Source organism: Dendrobates tinctorius, unplaced genomic scaffold (genome assembly GCF_039654945.1).
Source record: "Dendrobates tinctorius isolate UK_male_01 unplaced genomic scaffold, ASM3965494v1 ptg000073l, whole genome shotgun sequence".
Lineage (NCBI taxonomy): Eukaryota > Metazoa > Chordata > Amphibia > Anura > Dendrobatidae > Dendrobates > Dendrobates tinctorius.
Window position 1 is genome coordinate 4,534,281 of NW_027361741.1, and position 19,442 is coordinate 4,553,722.

The 19,442-nt window shown below is 46.0% G+C and overlaps 1 protein-coding gene across 5 annotated transcripts; it reads right to left on the reverse strand.

Annotated features, from left to right (window-relative positions):
• Positions 1 to 2,785: 2,785 nt before the first annotated feature.
• Positions 2,786 to 10,756, reverse strand: FICD (FIC domain protein adenylyltransferase). Of its 5 annotated transcripts, none has more exons than XM_073582573.1 (3): positions 10,681 to 10,756; positions 10,082 to 10,415; positions 2,786 to 6,670 (listed from the first exon to the last, which is right to left on the reverse strand). In XM_073582573.1, the coding sequence occupies exons 1-3, from the start codon at positions 10,738 to 10,740 to the stop codon at positions 5,595 to 5,597; spliced, it is 1,470 nt and encodes a 489-aa protein (XP_073438674.1). In that variant the 5' UTR covers positions 10,741 to 10,756; the 3' UTR covers positions 2,786 to 5,594. The 5 variants fall into 5 exon arrangements, with proteins under 5 accessions (XP_073438674.1, XP_073438676.1, XP_073438678.1 ...); XM_073582575.1 differs by lacking the exon at positions 10,681 to 10,756 and adding an exon at positions 10,643 to 10,675; XM_073582577.1 differs by lacking the exon at positions 10,681 to 10,756 and adding an exon at positions 10,639 to 10,657.
• Between the last annotated feature and the right edge of the window lie 8,686 nt (positions 10,757 to 19,442).

Genomic DNA, 19,442 nt, shown 5'->3' on the forward strand with positions numbered 1-19,442 from the left:
CGATGCTGCAGTAGCATCGGACATGGCTGGAGACACAGATCCAACCCCCTCTGCCACCAGCTTCCGATCCCCCCCTTCACCCCCCTGGTACCTCCTGAGTCCCGCGGGTCCGGATCGTGGGCGCCGCCATCTTGGAAAATGGCGGGCGCAGTGCGCCCGCCCGAATCTGCTAGCCACAGATTCCATTCTTTCATTTTGATCACTCTCACAGTGATCAAAATGAAATAAAAAGTAAATAAACCCCCCGATTATCACCCCCATAGGTAGGCACAACTAATAAAGAAAATATTTTTATTTTTCTGTTAGGGTTGGAGAGAGGGTTAGGGTTGGAATTAGGGTTAGGCTTGTGGTTAGGGTTAGGGGTGTGTTGGGGTTAGGGCTGTGGTTAGGAGTGTGTTAGGGTTAGTGTTGAAGTTAGAATTGATGGGTTTCCACTGTTTAGGCACATCCAAACGCGACAAGGTGCAACCATTGATTCTAGCCAATTTTGCGTTCAAAAAGTCAAACTGTGCTCCCTCCCTTCCAAGCCCCGACGTGTGCCCAAACAGTGGTTTACCCCAACATATGGGGTATCGGCGTACTCAGGAAAAATTGCACAACTTTTGGGGACTAATTTCTCCTGTTACCCTTGGGAAAATAAAAAATTGGGGGCTAAAAAATTATTTTTATGGAAAAAAATGATTTCATTTTCACGTCTGCATTATAAACTTCTGTGAAGCACTTGGGGGTTCAAAGTGTTCACAACACATCTACACAAGTTCCTTGGAAGGTCTAGTTTCCAAAATGGGGTCACTTGTGGGGGGTTTCCACTGTTTAGGCACATCAGGGGCTCTGCAAACGTAATGACGACCGCAGACTATTCCATCAAAGTCTGCATTTCAAAACGTTACTACTTCCATTCCGAGCCCTGACGTGTGCCCAAACAATGGTTCCTCCCCACATATGGGGTACCAGCGTACTCAGGATAATCTGGACAACAACTTTTGGGGTCCAATTTCTCCTGTTACCCTTGTGAAAATAATAAATTTCGAGCTAAAAAAAAATCATTTTTTGAGGAAAAAAAATGATTTTTTATTCTCATGGCTCTGCGTTATAATCATCTGTGAAGCACTTGGGGGTTCAAGGTGCTCACCACACATCTAGGCAAGTTCCTTATGGGGTCTAGTTTCCAAAATGGGGTCACTTGTGGGGGTTTTCCACAGTTTAGGTACATCAAGGGCTCTGCAAATGTAACATGATGCCCGCAGACCATTCCATCAAAGTGAGCATTTCAAAATGTCACTACTTTAGGAAAAAAAGAAATGTTTTATTTTCACGGCTCTGCGTTATAAACTTCTATGAAGCATCTGGGGGTTCAAAGTGCTCACTATGCATCTAGATAAGTTCCCTAGGGGGTCTAGTTTCCGAAATGGGGTCATTTGTGGGGGAGCTCCAAAGTTTAGGCACACAGGGGATCTCCAAACACATGGTGTCCGCTAACGATTGGAGCTAATTTTCATTTCAAAAAGTCAAATGGTGCTCCTTCCATTTTGAGCCCTGCCCGTGCGCCCAAACAGTGGCTCCCTCTCACATATGGGGTACCAGCGTACTCAGGACAAACTGGACAACAACTTTTGTGGTCTAATTTCTCCTGTTACCCTTGTAAAAATAAAAAATAGCGTGCTAAAAAATCATTTTTGAGGAAAAAAAAAAATGTTTTATTTTCACTGCTCTACGTTATAAACTCTTGTGAAGCACTTGGGGGTTCAAAGTGCTCACCATACATCTAGATAAGTTCCTTAAGGGGTCTAGTTTCCAAAATGGGGTCACTTGTGGGGGAGCTCCAATGTTTAGGCACACAGGGGCTCTCCAAACACGACATGGTGTCCGATAACGATTGGAGCTAATTTTCCATTGAAAAAAGTCAAATGGTGCTCCTTGCCTTCCGGGCCCTGCTATGCACCCAAACAGTGGTTTATGACCACATATGAGGTATTGGTGTACTCAGGAGAAATTGCCCAACAAATTTTAGATTCCATTTTATCCTGTTGCCCAGGTGAAAATGAAAAAATAATGATGCTAAAATAAAATTTGTGTTGGGAAAATTAAAATGTCCATTTTTTCCTTCCACATTGCTTTAGTTCCTGTGAAGCACCTAAAGGGTTAATAATCTTCTAGAATGTAGTTTTGAGTAGCTTGAGGGGTGCAGTTTTTAGAATGGTGTCACTTTTGGGTATTTTCTGCCATATAGACCCCTCAAAGTGACTTCAAATATGAGGTGGTCCCTAAAAAAAAAAAAAAAAAATGGTTTTGTAAATATTGTTGTAAAAATGAGAAATCGCTGGTCAACTTTTAACCCTTAGAACTTCCTAACAAAGAAAAAAATTGTTTACAAAATTGTGCTGATGTAAAGTAGACATGTGGGAAATGTTATTTAGTAACTATTTTGTGTCACACGTAGTTTTTAGTCTCTGCGGATTTTGTAGAGAAAACCGCAGGAAATCCGCAGGACAAAGTGCTGCGGTTTTTCTGCGGTTTTGCCCTGCGGTTTTACACCTCATAATGGATGAGGTGTAAAACCGCAGCGTTTCTGCACCAAACAATTGACATGCTGCGGATTGTAAACCGCAGCAAAACCGCGCGGAAAAAACGCAGCATGTGCACAGCTTTTTTTTATTTCCATAGGAAATAAAGGTACTGTACAACGCAGCAAAATCTGCTGCGTTTCTGCAGAGCCAAAAACACTGCGGAAACGCAGCAGAATCCGCAGCGTGTGCACATACCCTAACTCTCTGGTTTAACAGAATAAAAATTCAAAATTTGAAAATTTTCAAATTTTTCGCCAAATTTCTGATTTTTTCACAAATAAACGCAAAAATTATCGACCTAAATTTACCACTAACATGAAGCCCAATATGTCACGAAAAAAAAACAATCTCAGAATCACTGGGATGCGTTGAAGCGTTCCAGAGTTATTACCTCAAAGGGACACTGGTCAGAAATGCAAAAAATGACCAGGTCATTAAGGTCAAAATAGGCTGGGTCATGAAGGGGTTAAGATGTCCAAAGAACAAATAAAGATTTTGGGAGCTGTGAATTCTGCTTTACCAGTATATAAAATGATAAAGGATAAGTACAGTGCGTTCCACTAAACGGTCACTGTATTTGTAAGCTATGCCCACTAAAATTACATGTAAAAATAAACTAAAAACTTGGGTTTCTCTTGTTCATTCACATCCGTAATGTACAGACTTATGAATGTGATCATAAACGTCATAGGAAAAACCTAAGATACAGGAAACTGAGGAACAAGTGTCCATAAAAGTATGCACAAGCCTGGCATGTAACAGCTTAAGATACCTTGTAGATAAAGATGTTGTCCAATACTTGGACAACCACTTCTCTTACACTTGGCCCGATAAAATAATAAAGCTTACTCTCACCACCCATGCAAGCACCGTCGGTTCTCGTGTGGATGTGAGGACACGTGAGCCCGGTGCCCAATCAGCGCTGGCGTTACTGTCCCCACCTTTGTATAGTTAAGTAAATAAGAGGAAGTGAGCACTTCCTATTAACTGTACGAAGGCGGGGACAGTAACGCCAGCGCTGATTGGGCGTCGGGCTCACGTGTCATATCAACCTCAGGAAGGAGAGTGCTGACACTGGTGGAATGGCACCGGCACAGGAGGTAAGTATAAGTTTTTTTTATTTTATCAAGGCCAAATATTTTGATCAAAAAGGGGTTGTCCTACTGTAGTAGTGGACAACCCCATTAAATCAAGACTGATCAAATCCTTGGAGATGTGTATCCAAAGTCCCCAATCTTGTGCGAACAGATATCCAAGCCTCTCGGTGTTTGTGTTTCCCTGAGGAGCTCTACACAGAAGATTTCCTGGCAGAAAACCCATAGTGTGTTACAGTAGCAGAATTGTGAGTGACATTTCACTAAATCTCATTTACACAATGGAGAAAAACTGCAGCAAGAACTGATCAGCACTGTAGAATTAAAGCTATGGATGGTGTCACGTTTTTTCAGCCTTTTGGATTGGAAAGCAATGGGTGCAATGAGAAGCAAATCTGCCACATTTTCACAGAGGCCAGCACTCTAGGAAACGGTCTAAAAGTCATATATACTGCTTAACAGATGAAAGTTAAGGTACAGCTATCACCAGATTATCATTTAAGGACAGGAGTGTTTTCTATTGGCTTGTAAAAATATAGAAAAGAATCTAGCACCCAACTGAGTGCCAGAATATTTTCTATTTCTTTACGGATTGGGACCCTACCCGATCACCAATCATATCTAGGACTGCTGTACTACTTTACTCTACCTTACCATCGGCTTGAACAGCACAAAAGATATTGTACTGTCTAATAAGAGCCCAATGCAGTACAAAGCAGATTCATGTTCTGAATAACATAATAATGTATTCTTAAGGGCAGCACCCCAACTATCACTCCATGGTAAGGAGGGCAGTTAAAGGGATGCCTTATAATAACTGTACGTTTTATTAGGTGCTAGTAGCCAAATGACACAAACATTTTTTTGTGCAAATTATAATAATAGAGCAGATGTTTTGTAATATAATGCCCTTAAGAAGAAATCTGGTTTTGCCACCTCATCTGAGAACACCATGATGTAGGAGCAGAGACCCTGATTCCAGAGATTTTATCATTTACTGCGTTGCTTAATGAAGTTTTAATTAAATCATGTTTTATCAACAGGAGATTGTCATTAGAGGACTAGTAAACCTGATGCCAGGTAGTCAAGTATATTCAAGAGCTCTGTATAACCCTGCTATCATCAATGATTGGCAGCTTTCTGTATACAATGAACATTGGCAGACATCTGCCAGTCACTTGTGAGGGTTGGGTTATACACAGCTAATGCCGATGACTGGTAGATCTGAAGCAGATAAAACAAGGAGTTCATGAAAATGAGAGCAAGCGGCTCAGTGAGTGACATAGAGCTGGAATCAGGGTCTCAGCACTCACATTATGCTACTTTCAGGTGGAGTAGCAAAAATGTGGAGCCAGATTCCCTTTAAACAGTGCAGCTGATGCAGGCTACAATATGGAGGAGGCTGCTCTCAGCAAACAAACATTTAGGAAGTTGATATCTGGAAAAAGTAACTGGCTTGGAGACATTGCAGAGCTTTAAAGTGGCCATACACCTTACATTAACATTAGGAGAACCTGCAGATTTTGTAAAGGCCAGATGACTAATGTGCATTGGGAGTTTGGCTGACGTTCATTCTGCTGATGTTGGGGTAAAAGAAATGCAATTTGCCCAATCATTTTTAAGACACCAAAAGCTTTGTTTTGACGCGAGATAAGTGGCCAACGGATGTCCAGCTGCGGCTTATTCCCCTCTCCCTATAGGGAACACATACACACCAGGCAGAGTCCTGCACAAGTATTGGGAGGTCGACATGTACAAAATACACGGACCCTTACATTTCCATTGCAGCATTTTCCTGCAAACAAAAAATTGACTATGAAAATAAAACTAGCAGCAAAAAGCATCAAATAAATTAACGAGAAGTTGCTGACACTGAGCAACATCCTAGGAGGAGGAAATAAGGCAACAAAGGCCACAGAGTCCTACGTAGTGGTCATGTCTTCACTGGTATAGTTTGTTTACACTCGAAGCTGTCTGGATTGGGCTCTGGGAGACCCACAGGATGCTCTGCTGTGGTTATTAGCAAGAGGTCTAGGGTGGTCTCTGTGCATTGGGCGATAAATCTAATAAAAGGCCTCACATCACCTTCATTCGCAAGTTCTAAAACATAATAATATTCTGACCTCTGCTCTTTCCTGATGGTTATTGGTGGGTAACCTGCTTGCATCAAGATGACATTCATGAGCAAGCGTGAAGTCCTTCCATTACCATCAACAAATGGGTGGATATAGACCAGTTTATAATGTGCAAGTGCGGCAAATTCGACAGGATGCAGGTTTATTGCTTCATCTGAATTCAACCATTGAACAAACTCTTCCATGTGCTTGTCTACGTCTCTGGGATGGGGTGGAATGTGGTGGCCCACAAACACTTGGTTGGTACGAAAGTGCCCTGCTTCAACAGGGTCCACATAGCCCAGCACTCTCCTGTGTATTTCCAGTATATCATTGATCGTGACAGATCCAATACGAGATACTAAAGTGGTATTGACATATGTCATTGCAGCATGCATACCAATGACTTCATTTTGCTCCTCGAGACTTTTACCAGGCACAGCATATCGGGTCTCAATTATATGGCGAATCTCAGACAATGAAAGGGTGTTTCCTTCAATAGCAACAGTGTGGTAAATATGGTGATAGTAAGACTCTTCCATGACCCTGCGAAGAGCAGAGTTACCCTTTGGAATTGACATGACTTTCTTTACTTTACTATCAATGATGCTAAAATACCTCTGGTCTATTTCTTCTACTAAAGGCAAGGTGCGATCCCGATTTAATAAGGCTTTCTCATTATGTGGGGAAATCATTAACGCTTTGGAATAGAGATAATCTGCCTGTATGATATCTTTCTCCTCCTCTAGTAAAATGCCAAGCTCGTTAAGGGCATCCACGTAATCCGGATCCATCTTCAGGGCGTGGAGCAGAAGCTTATGCGCTTTGTCCCTCTTGCCTTGCCGCTTCATTTCAAGCGCTTGGTTCAAAGCAGCTTTAGCTTCAAACTTGACATCTAAAATATTAAAATAAATTATTTACTGAATTATAAAGACCAATTAAGACAAAATAAAGAGGAAAGAACTAAAATATGGATATCCAAAAAACACTTTTAGAGTTTAGGCATCACATTTGGCATATAAGCTGGGAACAGCTTCAAGAACATACTCCAAACATGTCTCAAGGGATCTAGTCACCCAGACAGAACTCAAAGTGTCCTTTTGACTGATGTCATGCTATTATTGGATTTTTGGTATAGAGAAGTACACTTCTCTATTCAGAATAGTAATTCAACATGACGGCCCTCAGATTAGAAAAGGTTGTTCACCCCTGCTCTAGATGTTTCCGTCATAAACTCCGACTTTCAACAATAATACGGATTGCCGACAAAAATAGTATACGTAATAAAGTAACAAGGGCTGGTAAGCAGCTCTGGCGCTTGTTTCTTCTTCACTGTCGAGAAGTGACAAAGTAAAAAACAAACAAATTGAGCTTTTCGCACTGTCTTAAGGTCCACTGATAACGAGATCTGCGAGACTCGGAGCATGTCCATTTCTGATCAGATCTTGAGGATAATAATAGGACATACTCAAAGGGTCTATGTGCTGTCCAAGAAATAAATCGGGCAGCACACCGACACTTCACAGATACAGGAATGTAGCCTTATGTATAACACAGTCCCTTTAGTGTATAGTGTGCTCTCTTGTTACATATAGTGTACGTTTTTGTATATAGCACCGTCCCTTATATAGTGCAAATTCTTGTTATACATAGCGCTGTCCTTAAATTGTTTCAACTTTAATTATATACTGTCTCTTGTTACCTAGCACCCTCTCCATTTATGTATTGGGTGGTTCTTTATAATACACATCCCCTGTTATATATAGTGCCGTCATTTATTACATAGTTAATCTATTATGCTTAGCACTGTCCTTTACGTAACATATTTTTGTTACTCACAGAACCCTCTCTTTATTACAGAGTACTCTCTTGTTAGTTACAAAATGGCTGCAGAAGAAGCAGCATCTAACATGAAGACCAGTCCATCAGCTCCTCCATCAGAAAATAAGGTTTACTATGCTCCATCAGCAGACATTTTAGTTTATATCTAACGAGAGAGGACGGTATGTAATAACCCATTAGCGACAAAGCTAATTTAGGCCAAATTTTTTAATTCTGACCAGTGTTACTTTATTAAAAAAAAAGAAAAACACACTTAAATTGAGCTGGATTTTGAGTTGATATACGTGCAACATATATAAGCATGTTCACATTAGCCATTAAAAAGACAAAACCTACAAGAAACAAAATGAGCATAAACCCTATAAAAAGCAGTGCATTTAAATAACACAGGGTTCTTAGGAAGACTGTTTTTGATTAAAAAAAAAAAAAAAAGCATAAAAGCCATCTCACCAGCAGCAAGGTGACCCTTCTGTCACTTTTGATACATGGTAAGGTTTTAGGAGTCCACAGTACAGGACTGTCTGAATAGGGTCACCTTGCTGCTGGTCTAACAGCTGTGAAACATACAGTGCTGGGTTTCGAGCACCCGCCATAATCAGTGCTTACCCAAGCGCCCGATGTAAACTCAAGCAGTGAGCTCTTGCGTTTAACACTCGTCATGTTGTCATAAGTTTTTTAATTTTAATTTTTGAAAAAAAACCTAACTCACTCCCTAAGCCCATCCCTAATGGCAAAGAAAGAAATAAAAATCATAAGATAAAAAAATAATAATCTGACTCAGTGGATGACACAGCAGGAATGATTTACTAGTTATTGGCTTTTGATCACTGTGATAGACTGTCACAGTCATCAAGTCAAGAACCAATAGGAAAATTCCCTGCTGTCGCCGTGTACCGGCCGGCAGATCTAGGAGGGTGCACTGCGCATGCTCCAGCCATTTTCATTCAGGAAAAGGAGGTGGAGGGCCGGGGGATGGAGCAAGAAGGCCCAGGAGATGGTGGACGTACACAGAGGGGCTTGTGGACATCATTTCTCTCTATCCTCTGACATGCATATCGCATCAGAACAGAGAGAAATGATTTTAATAGCTGGCACGTTTTTTTTTTATGCGATCAATGTTATTCATTGAATAATGGCAATCACGTGATGAGGAACCAAAAAAAAAAAAAAAATATATATATATATTATATAGAACCTGAGCATGATCTCCAGGGTCTCAGCTACCCCCATTTTAAAATGGCGATGAGAACATAAGACCCCTTTAGAGGCCGTTGTTTTTGCAGGGGGCATTATAAATAACAAAAACTAATAAGAGAATTCGATATGTAAGGGATGGCATGTATAACAAGAGGCAGCATTATGTAATAAGGGACGGTGCTATACATAATGAGAGGCGACTATAGAATATCTATAATCTGTAGTGTGGTCACCATAAAAGAAGGGGGCCCAAACACATTTCTTGCATAGGGGCCCCAAGATGTCAGTGTCCACTCCTGGTTTGCTGTGTACATAAAAGTTATATCTCAGTACACAGATATGTAATGGTCATATGGAGACCAGGATATGTGAAATCACGTTTTTGTGGATTTTCCATTAATAGAAACCTGTCCCATTGAACATGCAGTATGATTTGTGGATAGCATGGTAAGGAGAAGTTAAAGGGGTTGTCCACTACTTGGACAGCCCCTTCTTGAACTAAATGTTTGGCCCCGATAAAATAAAAAAAAAACCATACTCACCTCCCATTCCCGCGGTGTCGGCAATCGATCTCTCTGGGGCTCTCGTGCAGTGTTGCGACATGTGACCCGGGTGCCCAATCAGCGCTGACGTCATTACATATGGATTGCACAAGAAGAGGAAGTTAGAGATCAGATGCAGCCAGACATCCTCTTCATGTGCAATCCATATGTAGGAGGGAACAATGACGTAAGCGCTGATTGGACACCAGGGTCACATGTCACAACACGGCATGAGAGCCCCAGGGAGAGCAGAGCTGGAACCGGAGGGGAGTACAGGATTTTTTTATTTCATCAGGGCCAAACACTTAGCTCAGAAGGGCTTGTCCAAGTAGTGAACAACACCTTTAACGTTGAGCAGAATGATATGTAGGTTTGTCTGAAAAGGTTCAGTGCAACTTGTACTTTATTCATTGAGATCCCTGGTGTTGGTGTACATGAGTCCAGTAGGTGGTCCTACTGGTGACTGACAGCTGGCTCTGCATGCAATCATACAGGGAAGACTGTCAGTCTCTTACTGGACTTCAATACATACAAACAATGACGATTCTAGTGAATAAAGATTTCCCACAAAAATGTACATCACCCTGATCGCCTCCTTCTCCTCTAGAACTATACCACTTACCACAAGACAGGTCCACTATAAGAACATAGTGCAGTCTAACCAATGCCTGCCCACCCAATACCTGCCCTATGTCTTTACAGACGGACGTATGGATTTTTCTTACCTGAAGATGGTTTCTTTTTAAACACCAGAAGTTCGACTGCCGTTGAAGCTACGGCGAGTCCCGTCGTCTGTCCGCCGTACGTGTGCAGCCGCTTATTCCCTCCCCACAGGTTACACTGCAGCAGGACCTTCAGGGCCGCTCTGTACTGCCCATCCAGCCCACTGAGGGGGAGAAGGACCACCAGCAGCGACCCCGACAACACCAGCAGCGCCGCCTTCAGCCCGGACCGAGCGCCCAACTGCGCCCACTGGAACTCTGTCCCGGCCATTGAACTGTCCACCAGCCAACGCCACGCACTCGCTGCGGGATCATCCTCCTGACTGTTTCCACGGGCCTGTAATGACAGAAAAAGAGTCAGTTACCACATAGACTGCCAGGGTAAGAACACCCTCTACAACATGGACATTCATAGCTGTGCGCGAACCATAAGTCCCAGCAAGTCAGGACGCCACAGGTTAACTGTCCACTCCACAGTCCTAACATAGCAGCCCTCTCTCCCCCCCAAGAAAGACCTATCCTAATTATCCCACGAGAATGCCAACCCGAAAACCACGCACATACATGAGAGTTCCCGCACACCCCCATCACCCGGAATTTACCAGACTTCCTACTTTGCATGACGTAAATAACATTTCGGGAGATAGTCCCGCCCACAACATGTTCTCTTTCACTATTGGCTGCGCTGAAACCAATCAGGGAGCTAACAGGCCCAACAGCCAATCGTTTCTCGTCTGGTAACACTGCAGTGGGTTAAACACTAGAGGCTAAAGCTATAGAATTACCAAACTGTCCGCACCTGTGAGCATGGCGGACATTTTGGAGGCGTTAAGCATGTGGGCTTTATCTTCAGTATAGTCTTCAATATGGCGTCCTGAAGGTGGACAAGAATGTGAACTGTCTCCCTTACGTAACGGTGAGGGATATAGACGTAACTGTAAAGGCTGTTTGTGAAAGCAGAGCGTGGTGTCTTCTGATTGGGTAGAGGATAATGGGAGCGTCTAGAATGGAGTTGATGTTTTGAGGACCTCATTTTAGCGTCTGCGCTCTCTCCTCCGACAGAGTGAGCTCTGTGTGCTGAGGTGACTAGAATGGAGGTGCTGCAGAGAGGGCCTCAAAAATCCCCTCCACTGTAGACAGCCCACCACTGACAGGACCCGCACAGACTCCACTCTGTGGCCTCATCTGGCTTATTATTGCTTTAATGATTTTTTTAGCTCAAGTTGTCAATGGAGCAAACACCCAAAGTCAGAGATAAATATCTTTTACACTGTTATATATTTTATGTTTTTCTATAGGGCAAAATTCTTTTTTTCCTGATTAATAAAACTTACATATTTATTATCCCTTTTTGTAATATAAAACATTGCACTCAGCGCTGATTGTTTCACGGGGAGAGGTGTAAAAGAGCGCCAGGGACAGTCCTCATAAAAGAGCGCCAGGGACAGTCCTCATAAAAGAGCGCCAGGGACAGTCATCATAAAAGAGCGCCAGGGACAGTCCTCATAAAAGAGCGCCAGGGACAGTCATCATAAAAGAGCGCCAGGGACAGTCATCATAAAACAGCGCCAGGGACAGTCATCATAAAACAGCGCCAGGGACAGTCATCATAAAAGAGCGCCAGGGACAGTCATCATAAAAGAGCGCAACCGACAGTCATCATAAAAGAGCGCCAGGGACAGTCCTCATAAAAGAGCGCCAGGGACAGTCATCATAAAAGAGCGCCAGGGACAGTCATCATAAAACAGCGCCAGGGACAGTCATCATAAAACAGCGCCAGGGACAGTCATCATAAAAGAGCGCCAGGGACAGTCATCATAAAAGAGCGCAACCGACAGTCATCATAAAAGAGCGCCAGGGACAGTCCTCATAAAAGAGCGCCAGGGACAGTCCTCATAAAAGAGCGCCAGGGACAGTCATCATAAAAGAGCGCCAGGGACAGTCCTCATAAAAGAGAGCCAGGGACAGTCCTCATAAAAGAGCGCCAGGGACAGTCATCATAAAAGAGAGCCAGGGACAGTCCTCATAAAAGAGCGCCAGGGACAGTCATCATAAAAGAGCGCCAGGGACAGTCATCATAAAAGAGCGCCAGGGACAGTCATCATAAAAGAGCGCCAGGGACAGTCATCATAAAAGAGCGCCAGGGACAGTCCTCATAAAAGAGCGCCAGGGACAGTCCTCATAAAAGAGCGCCAGGGACAGTCCTCATAAAAGAGCGCAACCGACAGTCATCATAAAAGAGCGCCAGGGACAGTCCTCATAAAAGAGCGCCAGGGACAGTCATCATAAAAGAGCGCCAGGGACAGTCATCAAAAAAGAGCGCCAGGGACAGTCCTCATAAAAGAGCGCCAGGGACAGTCCTCATAAAAGAGCGCCAGGGACAGTCATCATAAAAGAGCGCCAGGGACAGTCCTCATAAAAGAGCGCCAGGGACAGTCATCATAAAACAGCGCCAGGGACAGTCATCATAAAACAGCGCCAGGGACAGTCATCATAAAAGAGCGCCAGGGACAGTCATCATAAAAGAGCGCAACCGACAGTCATCATAAAAGAGCGCCAGGGACAGTCCTCATAAAAGAGCGCCAGGGACAGTCCTCATAAAAGAGCGCCAGGGACAGTCATCATAAAAGAGCGCCAGGGACAGTCATCATAAAAGAGAGCCAGGGACAGTCCTCATAAAAGAGCGCCAGGGACAGTCATCATAAAAGAGAGCCAGGGACAGTCCTCATAAAAGAGCGCCAGGGACAGTCATCATAAAAGAGCGCCAGGGACAGTCATCATAAAAGAGCGCCAGGGACAGTCATCATAAAAGAGCGCCAGGGACAGTCCTCATAAAAGAGCGCCAGGGACAGTCCTCATAAAAGAGCGCCAGGGACAGTCCTCATAAAAGAGCGCAACCGACAGTCATCATAAAAGAGCGCCAGGGACAGTCCTCATAAAAGAGCGCCAGGGACAGTCATCATAAAAGAGCGCCAGGGACAGTCATCAAAAAAGAGCGCCAGGGACAGTCCTCATAAAAGAGCGCCAGGGACAGTCCTCATAAAAGAGCGCCAGGGACAGTCATCATAAAAGAGCGCCAGGGACAGTCATCATAAAAGAGCGCAACCGACAGTCATCATAAAAGAGCGCCAGGGACAGTCCTCATAAAAGAGCGCCAGGGACAGTCCTCATAAAAGAGCGCCAGGGACAGTCCTCATAAAAGAGCGCCAGGGACAGTCCTCATAAAAGAGCGCCAGGGACAGTCCCCATAAAAGAGCGCCAGGGACAGTCCTCATAAAAGAGCGCCAGGGACAGTCCTCATAAAAGAGCGCCAGGGACAGTCCTCATAAAAGAGCGCCAGGGACAGTCCTCATAAAAGAGCGCCAGGGACAGTCATCATAAAAGAGCGCCAGGGACAGTCCTCATAAAAGAGCGCCAGGGACAGTCCTCATAAAAGAGCGCCAGGGACAGTCATCATAAAAGAGCGCCAGGGACAGTCCTCATAAAAGAGCGCCAGGGACAGTCCTCATAAAAGAGCGCCAGGGACAGTCATCATAAAAGAGCGCCAGGGACAGTCCTCATAAAAGAGCGCCAGGGACAGTCATCATAAAAGAGCGCCAGGGACAGTCATCATAAAACAGCGCCAGGGACAGTCATCATAAAACAGCGCCAGGGACAGTCATCATAAAAGAGCGCCAGGGACAGTCATCATAAAAGAGCGCAACCGACAGTCATCATAAAAGAGCGCCAGGGACAGTCCTCATAAAAGAGCGCCAGGGACAGTCATCATAAAAGAGCGCCAGGGACAGTCATCATAAAACAGCGCCAGGGACAGTCATCATAAAACAGCGCCAGGGACAGTCATCATAAAAGAGCGCCAGGGACAGTCATCATAAAAGAGCGCAACCGACAGTCATCATAAAAGAGCGCCAGGGACAGTCCTCATAAAAGAGCGCCAGGGACAGTCCTCATAAAAGAGCGCCAGGGACAGTCATCATAAAAGAGCGCCAGGGACAGTCCTCATAAAAGAGAGCCAGGGACAGTCCTCATAAAAGAGCGCCAGGGACAGTCATCATAAAAGAGAGCCAGGGACAGTCCTCATAAAAGAGCGCCAGGGACAGTCATCATAAAAGAGCGCCAGGGACAGTCATCATAAAAGAGCGCCAGGGACAGTCATCATAAAAGAGCGCCAGGGACAGTCATCATAAAAGAGCGCCAGGGACAGTCCTCATAAAAGAGCGCCAGGGACAGTCCTCATAAAAGAGCGCCAGGGACAGTCCTCATAAAAGAGCGCAACCGACAGTCATCATAAAAGAGCGCCAGGGACAGTCCTCATAAAAGAGCGCCAGGGACAGTCATCATAAAAGAGCGCCAGGGACAGTCATCAAAAAAGAGCGCCAGGGACAGTCCTCATAAAAGAGCGCCAGGGACAGTCCTCATAAAAGAGCGCCAGGGACAGTCATCATAAAAGAGCGCCAGGGACAGTCCTCATAAAAGAGCGCCAGGGACAGTCATCATAAAACAGCGCCAGGGACAGTCATCATAAAAGAGCGCCAGGGACAGTCATCATAAAAGAGCGCAACCGACAGTCATCATAAAAGAGCGCCAGGGACAGTCCTCATAAAAGAGCGCCAGGGACAGTCCTCATAAAAGAGCGCCAGGGACAGTCATCATAAAAGAGCGCCAGGGACAGTCATCATAAAAGAGAGCCAGGGACAGTCCTCATAAAAGAGCGCCAGGGACAGTCATCATAAAAGAGAGCCAGGGACAGTCCTCATAAAAGAGCGCCAGGGACAGTCATCATAAAAGAGCGCCAGGGACAGTCATCATAAAAGAGCGCCAGGGACAGTCATCATAAAAGAGCGCCAGGGACAGTCATCATAAAAGAGCGCCAGGGACAGTCCTCATAAAAGAGCGCCAGGGACAGTCCTCATAAAAGAGCGCAACCGACAGTCATCATAAAAGAGCGCCAGGGACAGTCCTCATAAAAGAGCGCCAGGGACAGTCATCATAAAAGAGCGCCAGGGACAGTCATCAAAAAAGAGCGCCAGGGACAGTCCTCATAAAAGAGCGCCAGGGACAGTCCTCATAAAAGAGCGCCAGGGACAGTCATCATAAAAGAGCGCCAGGGACAGTCATCATAAAAGAGCGCAACCGACAGTCATCATAAAAGAGCGCCAGGGACAGTCCTCATAAAAGAGCGCCAGGGACAGTCCTCATAAAAGAGCGCCAGGGACAGTCCTCATAAAAGAGCGCCAGGGACAGTCCTCATAAAAGAGCGCCAGGGACAGTCCCCATAAAAGAGCGCCAGGGACAGTCCTCATAAAAGAGCGCCAGGGACAGTCCTCATAAAAGAGCGCCAGGGACAGTCCTCATAAAAGAGCGCCAGGGACAGTCCTCATAAAAGAGCGCCAGGGACAGTCATCATAAAAGAGCGCCAGGGACAGTCCTCATAAAAGAGCGCCAGGGACAGTCCTCATAAAAGAGCGCCAGGGACAGTCATCATAAAAGAGAGCCAGGGACAGTCCTCATAAAAGAGCGCCAGGGACAGTCCTCATAAAAGAGCGCCAGGGACAGTCATCATAAAAGAGCGCCAGGGACAGTCCTCATAAAAGAGCGCCAGGGACAGTCATCATAAAAGAGCGCCAGGGACAGTCATCATAAAAGAGCGCCAGGGACAGTCATCATAAAAGAGCGCCAGGGACAGTCATCATAAAAGAGCGCCAGGGACAGTCCTCATAAAAGAGCGCCAGGGACAGTCCTCATAAAAGAGCGCCAGGGACAGTCCTCATAAAAGAGCGCAACCGACAGTCATCATAAAAGAGCGCCAGGGACAGTCCTCATAAAAGAGCGCCAGGGACAGTCATCATAAAAGAGCGCCAGGGACAGTCATCATAAAACAGCGCCAGGGACAGTCATCATAAAAGAGCGCCAGGGACAGTCCTCATAAAAGAGCGCCAGGGACAGTCCTCATAAAAGAGCGCCAGGGACAGTCATCATAAAAGAGCGCCAGGGACAGTCATCATAAAACAGCGCCAGGGACAGTCATCATAAAAGAGCGCCAGGGACAGTCATCATAAAAGAGCGCCAGGGACAGTCCTCATAAAAGAGCGCCAGGGACAGTCATCATAAAACAGCGCCAGGGACAGTCATCATAAAAGAGCGCCAGGGACAGTCCTCATAAAAGAGCGCCAGGGACAGTCATCATAAAAGAGCGCCAGGGACAGTCCTCATAAAACAGCGCCAGGGACAGTCATCATAAAACAGCGCCAGGGACAGTCATCATAAAACAGCGCCAGGGACAGTCATCATAAAAGAACGCCAGGGACAGTCCTCATAAAAGAGCGCCAGGGACAGTCCTCATAAAACAGCGCCAGGGACAGTCATCATAAAACAGCGCCAGGGACAGTCATCATAAAAGAGCGCCAGGGACAGTCCTCATAAAAGAGCGCCAGGGACAGTCCTCATAAAAGAGCGCAACCTACAGTCCTCATAAAAGAGCGCCAGGGACAGTCATCATAAAAGAGCGCCAGGGACAGTCCTCATAAAAGAGCGCCAGGGACAGTCATCATAAAAGAGCGCCAGGGACAGTCATCATAAAACAGCGCCAGGGACAGTCATCATAAAAGAGCGCCAGGGACAGTCCTCATAAAAGAGCGCCAGGGACAGTCCTCATAAAAGAGCGCCAGGGACAGTCCTCATAAAAGAGCGCCAGGGACAGTCCTCATAAAAGAGCGCCAGGGACAGTCCTCATAAAAGAGCGCCAGGGACAGTCATCATAAAAGAGCGCCAGGGACAGTCATCATAAAAGAGCGCAACCGACAGTCATCATAAAAGAGCGCCAGGGACAGTCCTCATAAAAGAGCGCCAGGGACAGTCATCATAAAAGAGCGCCAGGGACAGTCCTCATAAAAGAGCGCCAGGGACAGTCCTCATAAAAGAGCGCCAGGGACAGTCATCATAAAAGAGCGCCAGGGACAGCCATCATAAAAGAGCGCCAGGGACAGTCCTCATAAAAGAGCGCCAGGGACAGTCATCATAAAAGAGCGCCAGGGACAGTCCTCATAAAAGAGCGCCAGGGACAGTCCTCATAAAAGAGCGCAACCTACAGTCATCATAAAAGAGCTCCAGGGACAGTCCTCATAAAAGAGCGCCAGGGACAGTCCTCATAAAAGAGCGCCAGAGACAGTCATCATAAAAGAGCGCCAGGGACAGTCCTCATAAAACAGCGCCAGGGACAGTCATCATAAAACAGCGCCAGGGACAGTCATCATAAAACAGCGCCAGGGACAGTCATCATAAAAGAGCGCCAGGGACAGTCCTCATAAAAGAGCGCCAGGGACAGTCCTCATAAAACAGCGCCAGGGACAGTCATCATAAAACAGCGCCAGGGACAGTCATCATAAAACAGCGCCAGGGACAGTCATCATAAAAGAGCGCCAGGGACAGTCCTCATAAAAGAGCGCCAGGGACAGTCCTCATAAAAGAGCGCAACCTACAGTCCTCATAAAAGAGCGCCAGGGACAGTCATCATAAAAGAGCGCCAGGGACAGTCCTCATAAAAGAGCGCCAGGGACAGTCATAAAAGAGCGCCAGGGACAGTCATCATAAAACAGCGCCAGGGACAGTCATCATAAAAGAGCGCCAGGGACAGTCCTCATAAAAGAGCGCCAGGGACAGTCCTCATAAAACAGCGCCAGGGACAGTCATCATAAAACAGCGCCAGGGACAGTCATCATAAAACAGCGCCAGGGACAGTCATCATAAAAGAGCGCCAGGGACAGTCCTCATAAAAGAGCGCCAGGGACAGTCCTCATAAAAGAGCGCAACCTACAGTCCTCATAAAAGAGCGTCAGGGACAGTCATCATAAAAGAGCGCCAGGGACAGTCCTCATAAAAGAGCGCCAGGGACAGTCATCATAAAAGAGCGCCAGGGACAGTCATCATAAAACAGCGCCAGGGACAGTCATCATAAAAGAGCGCCAGGGACAGTCCTCATAAAAGAGCGCCAGGGACAGTCCTCATAAAAGAGCGCCAGGGACAGTCATCATAAAAGAGCGCCAGGGACAGTCATCATAAAACAGCGCCAGGGACAGTCATCATAAAAGAGCGCCAGGGACAGTCATCATAAAAGAGCGCCAGGGACAGTCCTCATAAAAGAGCGCCAGGGACAGTCATCATAAAACAGCGCCAGGGACAGTCATCATAAAAGAGCGCCAGGGACAGTCCTCATAAAAGAGCGCCAGGGACAGTCATCATAAAAGAGCGCCAGGGACAGTCCTCATAAAACAGCGCCAGGGACAGTCATCATAAAACAGCGCCAGGGACAGTCATCATAAAACAGCGCCAGGGACAGTCATCATAAAAGAGCGCCAGGGACAGTCCTCATAAAAGAGCGCCAGGGACAGTCCTCATAAAAGAGCGCCAGGGACAGTCATCATAAAACAGCGCCAGGGACAGTCATCATAAAACAGCGCCAGGGACAGTCATCATAAAACAGCGCCAGGGACAGTCCTCATAAAAGAGCGCCAGGGACAGTCCTCATAAAAGAGCGCAACCTACAGTCCTCATAAAAGAGCGCCAGGGACAGTCATCATAAAAGAGCGCCAGGGACAGTCCTCATAAAAGAGCGCCAGGGACAGTCATCATAAAAGAGCGCCAGGGACAGTCATCATAAAACAGCGCCAGGGACAGTCATCATAAAAGAGCGCCAGGGACAGTCCTCATAAAAGAGCGCCAGGGACAGTCCTCATAAAAGAGCGCCAGGGACAGTCATCATAAAAGAGCGCCAGGGACAGTCATCATAAAACAGCGCCAGGGACAGTCATCATAAAAGAGCGCCAGGGACAGTCATCATAAAAGAGCGCCAGGGACAGTCCTCATAAAAGAGCGCCAGGGACAGTCATCATAAAACAGCGCCAGGGACAGTCATCATAAAAGAGCGCCAGGGACAGTCCTCATAAAAGAGCGCCAGGGACAGTCCTCATAAAAGAGCGCCAGGGACAGTCATCATAAAAGAGCGCCAGGGACAGTCATCATAAAACAGCGCCAGGGACAGTCATCATAAAAGAGCGCCAGGGACAGTCCTCATAAAAGAGCGCCAGGGACAGTCATCATAAAAGAGCGCCAGGGACAGTCATCATAAAAGAGCGCCAGGGACAGTCATCATAAAAGAGCGCCAGGGACAGTCATCATAAAAGAGCGCCAGGGACAGTCCTCATAAAAGAGCGCCAGGGACAGTCCTCATAAAAGAGCGCCAGGGACAGTCCTCATAAAAGAGCGCCAGGGACAGTCCTCATAAAAGAGCGCCAGGGACAGTCATCATAAAAGAGCGCCAGGGACAGTCCTCATAAAAGAGCGCCAGGGACAGTCCTCATAAAACAGC